The sequence below is a fragment of the Pistacia vera genome, unplaced genomic scaffold, assembly GCF_008641045.1.
Source record: "Pistacia vera cultivar Batoury unplaced genomic scaffold, PisVer_v2 Contig7, whole genome shotgun sequence".
NCBI classification, from domain to species: domain Eukaryota; kingdom Viridiplantae; phylum Streptophyta; class Magnoliopsida; order Sapindales; family Anacardiaceae; genus Pistacia; species Pistacia vera.
Genome location: NW_022196556.1, coordinates 532997 through 539514, shown reverse-complemented (window position 1 = coordinate 539514; position 6518 = coordinate 532997). Strand labels below are relative to the sequence as shown.

The 6518-nt window shown below is 33.7% G+C and overlaps 1 protein-coding gene across 1 annotated transcript; it reads right to left on the bottom strand.

Moving 5' to 3' along the window:
* Window positions 1-5746: 5746 nt before the first annotated feature.
* LOC116114064 (L-type lectin-domain containing receptor kinase V.7-like) lies at window positions 5747-6151 on the bottom strand. The gene has a single exon (XM_031400218.1). It carries the CDS (start codon window positions 6149-6151, stop codon window positions 5747-5749), a length of 405 nt encoding a protein of 134 aa, XP_031256078.1.
* Window positions 6152-6518: the final 367 nt, after the last annotated feature.

Below are 6518 nucleotides of genomic sequence, written 5' to 3'. Positions count from 1 at the left end.
CTTCTACTACACGTATTGCTCAAAGAAGTCAACATGGATAATGACCAAAGGAGAAATGCTTGCCTTACAATTATACATTATTTCATATTTGCCAACTGGAGATTATTACTTTTGAGACCTCGGTCACCACAATTCGATGCGCATATGGCCCCAAAAATGGAACTTGAACACCTTCAACACGGTCAATAATGAAAAGATAAGTACTCTTGACTATTCTTTGTTATTATTAGTCTTCATCTATATACGTTACTGGTTGACCATAAAAATCAACTCAATTACCATAAAGATCATCCATTTTCTTCTCTAAACAAATCATGAAGAACACTACTCCACCAACAGTAAATTAAACAAATTAACATATCTTCTTATAAATTGAAAATAAACTTAAATGTATTATATATCTTTAGATAATTCGTGTATGTTAGTTATCATTGAAAGCCGACTAGACTCGACTGATTGGACTTGAGTGACTCGAGTTTATTTAAATTACTCGGGTTTGTCCACCAGTCTTCGAAAAAGTAAGTTTTCAACCCAATTTGAATTAACACAATTTTTTTTTCTTTGTTTATACATGAAACATATTTTCGACATTTCATATATCTTTTTATAGTAAATTATTTAAAAAAAAACTGAGATATCCAAGCTAGCTTAGACGCATATTAACTAATCCCCATGAGGTCCTTTGAATACCCTAAAAACCCAAAAGACCAAAGTAACAAACAATATTATCGTGGTAAGTGGCCTTAAGGTTTGAATTTATGAACTCAAAGAAGAGAACAAACCTCCTAAACTGTTAGGCCAACCCCTTGAGGTTCGAAAAACCATATTATTTATATATGTCAATCTCCAATCAAAAGCTTTTTTTTTTTTTTTTTTTTTTAATTTTTCATGGGACTAGTGGTATTCAAGTGATTAAAAGAAAGCAATAGAAGTGTTCAGAGGTCGTACTTGCAAAATCATTTAAAAATGGTTAATTTTTAATGTAACATTTTAAAAAAGTGTCAACTAAGTAAATTTCTCCTTAATTTTAAATATCAGTATCACAACAATGAGAAATGCCACGATTCGTTTGGTACACATATTGGGAAAACTTTTTCAGTTTTCCCAAGAAAATAAAGTTTGTTTCACCTATTTTCCAAAATATAATTATAAATTTTTTAATTTCCTTTAAACCCTCTAAATTTGTTAATTTAACTAAACAACTCTCAATTTTTTTTTTAAAAAATTGACAAAAACACCAAATTTACCAGATTCTGACCACCACTGGCGGAAGTTGGCCAGAATTTGGTGTAATAGCGCACTATCGGTTGAATCTGGCCGGTGGTGCATTGATCTAGCTTTTTTCTGCCAGATCCATGGTGGATATGGCCGGAAAAGACCAGATCTATAGCCAAAGATCTGGCTGTCAACGGCTAGATCTTTGGCAGTTGACAGTCAGCAACGACGGCCAAGATAGGGTTGTCGTTGACCATCAACGATGGTCGTATCTTTGACCATCATTGACGACCAAATGCGGCTAGATCTGGCCGTCAATGGCCAGATCTAACCACAGATTTGACCTTTCCGACCAAATCCACCATATCGGCGCACGACCGATAAGATCCAGTCGGTCATGCACCGATACGGGGATTCTGGCCACCCTCTGGCGGTGGTGGCCAGCTGTCCGTATTTAATGGGTGGATTGGGGGTGTTTTTGTTAACTTTTAATGTTTTATTATATGGGTGTTTAGTAAATAAACAAACATAGGGGGTAGTTTTATTAATTTTCAAATCTTACATAGTAATACCTGCCCAATTCAACTTTTTTTTAACTTTTTTCAAAAAACTTTTCTAAAAAATGTAAAAAAGTGAACCAAATGGAGCCTTTATTAGGGTCAATAAATGCATGGGCCTAAACGGCCTTTTAAAATTTAAAAGCCATGAGCCATCCATGTCTTAGAAAGCCTTGGCCCAATAGTGGTGGGCTTGATTGGCTAGTGATAGGCTGCTAGCTATACTGTTCTTTTTCTTTCACGCATAAAATTTTGCAGTTCTTGATGTGAGTATAGTTTAATTCAAATTTAGGTTTTTAGCATTCATCGATAATCAGTCATTCTCTCCAACTATGTTATTTTCAGAAGTAAGAAAATTTTACAGAAAATCTGTCTTTTAGATTTTTTTTTTTTTTTTTTTGGTAATAGTGAGAAAGATTACTCTAGTTTTTGAAATCAAAATGAATGAAAAGTAATCACTAATCAGTGTACTGTAAAGGGAATGCTATTTATGTTGAGTCATTTTTATCATCCAATTATACTTCTTCACTTGGGTTTTAAGTTAAACATAAATATTTTTACAAAAACTAAATCTAATCCATGGCTATTAAAAATGGGAAAATTCTACAAACCCCTTGTAATTTTTTATTTATTTATTATCGAGGGTATTTGGACCAGTTTGTGTGCACTTCAACTAATCTTTTAGGGTTCTAGAACCGCTGGTGGATAAGAGATCCGGTGGTCACCTTGATTAATGCTTGGAGGGACTCGAATTCAGGAGTTCATAAAACCTCTTTTTACTCTTTTACCATCAGATTATCCAATGATGGTTAACCTTTTGTACTTTGGCTTTACCACTCACTAAGGTGTATCAAATTTGAAAACTCATTACAAGTAATTCATTCTTGATCAAAGCTTGACCATAAAATATGACCCACTTTGTCAAAAATGAATTAAGAAAGCTAAGAAAATGCGAAGAGAAAGATTTATCTCCATGAGATTAGAATGTTGCGTGGTTTTAGTGTGGGCACAAGAGTGATACTTCTAAATAAACAACGAGATGATTATTTCCAAAGACCAACTTTACCACAGCAAGAAAGCTTGCCTCATGATACATTTTATATACTGTAAAAAATTTGATACCATAAATTACATCCCATTCACCTGTAAAAATTGTGCTAGTAAGAAAAAGAGAGATTTCTTTTTGGCAACGGTTCTTTTTGTTTATTAAGTTGAGGGGACCGAAAGCTTATAAGCTAATCGATATTTTCATTCCCCAGCACTATGAAACTTAACAGTAATTCTTGTTTATGCCAAGATGATTAAACAACAAGATGCACAAACAGTCTTAGCAGTGACAAAACTAGAGTCAATAGTCAAGACTTTTGACTTGTATTTAATTTGAAGTTTCTTTGAGTAGAATAATCTCTTAGATCTTCAGTGTTTGAGTGGTTCTGATTTGTTTATATTATATCTACATGGCTACTAGGTGAACAAATAGTCTTGAGCAGTGACTAGTCATCCCAACCAGGCCCTAATTTTGGATTGATGGAAGACTACTTGCTCGTATTTTATCTAAACTTTGAATAATCTCTTTATCTCTCCAGTGTTTGAGTAGTACTCATTTGTTTTCCTGGATAACAAATCAAGGTATAACCTCTTTACTTAGTAGCATTAAAATAAAAATGAATGAACAATAATCATACTGTAAAAGGAATGATATTGAAAATGTTGAGTAATTTTTATTATCAAATTGTACTAAGTGTTGGATTTAAGCATACATGCTAGCGCGCGCACCAAAAAAAAAAAAAGAGGGAATATAATTCATCTTTATTAAAAATACAAAAATTCTACTAGCGTTTGGTTCGGGGAATGTTAGATTACTGAGAATGTTGGATTACTGGAAAGATATATTACTTTAAAGATTACTGGGAATCTTTAAAAAAATATGTTTGGTTAGTTAGTGGGTATGTTATATTAATATGTTTGGTTATGGGGAATAAATTGGTGGATATGTTATTTAAATTACTAAATTGTCCCGTTTTTAAATATTAATATAATATTATTTTTATTATTAATTTTTGAACAATTTCTTTTAACCCATAATATTTCAGATTTAGCTAAAACACCCCGCTTATATAGAACTTTAATTTATGACAAAATCACCCCTACCTCCTGCCGCCGCCTGCTGCCACCACAAACCACCGCCGAAAGTCTCCGAAAGTTCCCTTGAGCAGCTCACCGTGACCAAGAGGCTCCGAGATGGCTGTTTCTGGCCATATTGATGGCCGAAAACGGCTATATCAAGCCAGATCTGGCCGAAAATGGCCAGATCTATTCTGGCCATTTTCGACCAGATCAATGGATTTGGTTGTTAACGGCCATATCGAAGCCTCCCACCGAATCTCGTTCTTTTTTATGGACTCCGACGACTTTCTGGCGGTGGTTCGTGGTGGTTGGCCAACTGTCGGCGGTGGTGGCTGGGTGGCAGTGGTGGTCTATAAATTTTTTTAAATATAAGGGCATTATTGTCTAAAATTTTAATTATACAAGAGTAACATTGAAATAGGATATTAATGTAAATTTCTTTTAAAACATGGGCATTATTGTCAAAAACTTTTATTAATAAGGGATAAAATTGTAACAAAAAAAGATAACCTTTGTAATCTTAAAATATCTAAGAAAATGGAGATAATCAGATTACTTCCAATATTATCAATAGTAACCACTATTGGTATTTAAAGATTACCGGTATTTTATATTATTTGACAACCAAACATGATGATCAAGTAATATAAGATCACTTACCCCCAGTAATGTCAAATACCCCCTAACCAAATACCCCTTTAATACTTTGTCTGTAGTACACTAAGCTCAATCGAATTGAAAATAATAATAATAATTACAACAAGTACTTCTTGAGCAAAGTTGACCATGAAATATGAACCTTGTCATCAAATAAAGTCTCAGAACAAGAACGTTGCTTCATCTTCGCAAATAACTTCACTGAAACTGAGGTTGTTCAATTCATGGCGTTTGCCTGGCAAATTAATGCTAATCCATTTCTCTCTGCAAATATGTAACAAGTTTAGAACTAAGGTTAAAGGATACGACTGGTCAATGAAAAGTAGTGAAGAAAACTAACCTGAATTTGATAGCCATGTACCTCTTTGACCCTAAATTTTAAAATTTTGACTCTAACTTTCAAAAGTCTTGTTACTACTTCCTTTATGTTAATCCTTTTCACAGGTGATTCTCTTGTACACTCCATAGCCAAACTCAAGATACAACCTACACATTCCTCTTTGATAGAGAAATATTCATCATCCCTTTTTAGCAAATTGGTGTCCACAACTCTCATCACTGTAGTACATAATGATTCACCAACCCAACTCTTTAAGCTCATTTCTTCAGTAAATATTTTATCCTTTGGCTTCTTCCTTGTAAATGTTTCCATTAAAATAATACCATATCTGTATACATCTCCTTTTCTTGATACTTTTCCTTCTCTCTCATAAGCTGTTTATCATCATGATGGCACTTTCATATATTGTTAGACAAATTATAGTATCCTTTTGCTAAGAAAATGAAAAATCAATAACAAACTATACATACAAAGAACAGAATTGTTGTATATGAAATAACTCATTACCTAGAGCCATATAACAAATGGTAGCAAGGGTTTGTGTTTGCATCATATACTTTTCTACCAAAATCACCCAAATGTGCAACCATATTTTTGTCTAGCGAGACATTGCTAGGTTTTAAGTCACAATGAATGATTAGGGTTGAATAACTAAAATGGAGATATTCTAAAGCTAATGCAACATCGATCATTATGGTCAACCTCTGTGAAATATCCAAAACATTGTCATTAGCATACAAAAATTTCTCCAGGCTCCCACTGTGCATATACTCCAATACCAATGTTTTAAAATCATCGCTAGAACAACAAGTGATGATTTTGACAAGATTTCGATGATGAATACTACTCATTACTTCACATTCAACTCAAAACTAGTAAAAGCTTCTTCAAATTGCTGGTAGAATACTTTTACTGCAAGCTCCATGTCATCACCAAGTCTTCCTTTGTAAATTGAACCAAAATGCCCCTTGCCAAGTAAGTTGTGCTCATTGAATCTACATGTTGCTCTAACAAGTTCTTGGTAAGAAATTCTTCTCCATGTTTCTTGTGGCGATATATCGAGAATACTACGTAGCTTTCTGTCCTTTTTGCGACATTTCAGCAACACAAATAAAAGAACTAGCACAACTAATGTGACTGTAGTGCTTAGTGACAAGATAATCAATAAGAGAACTTTCGATCTTCGATGAGCACTACTTTTGCATGGTGGAACTTTTAGCTGGGGATCAAAACCACATAATGCAAGATTCCACATAAATGAGTCACTTGAAAGATTTTCAAAACACCCTCTTGTAGGAATTTCACCTCTCAATTGGTTGAAAGACAAGTTTAGATATTTGAGGTACAAGAGGTTCTCAAAGACTTTGGAATAACTCCTGAGAGTTTGTTACTACACAAATCCAAGGATTCTAAGCTTGTCAAGTGATCAAACGTTTCAGGAATTGTGCCTTTTAATCTATTGTATCCCAAAGAAAGATGTTGTAGATTTTATAGGCTTCCAATAACAACTGGAATATTTCCAGAAAAAAGATTCCTTGACAGATCTATATATATCGCAACCTTAAGATTTCCAATGTTTGATGGAAGAGATCCATTCAGATAGTTTGATGACAAATCAACAT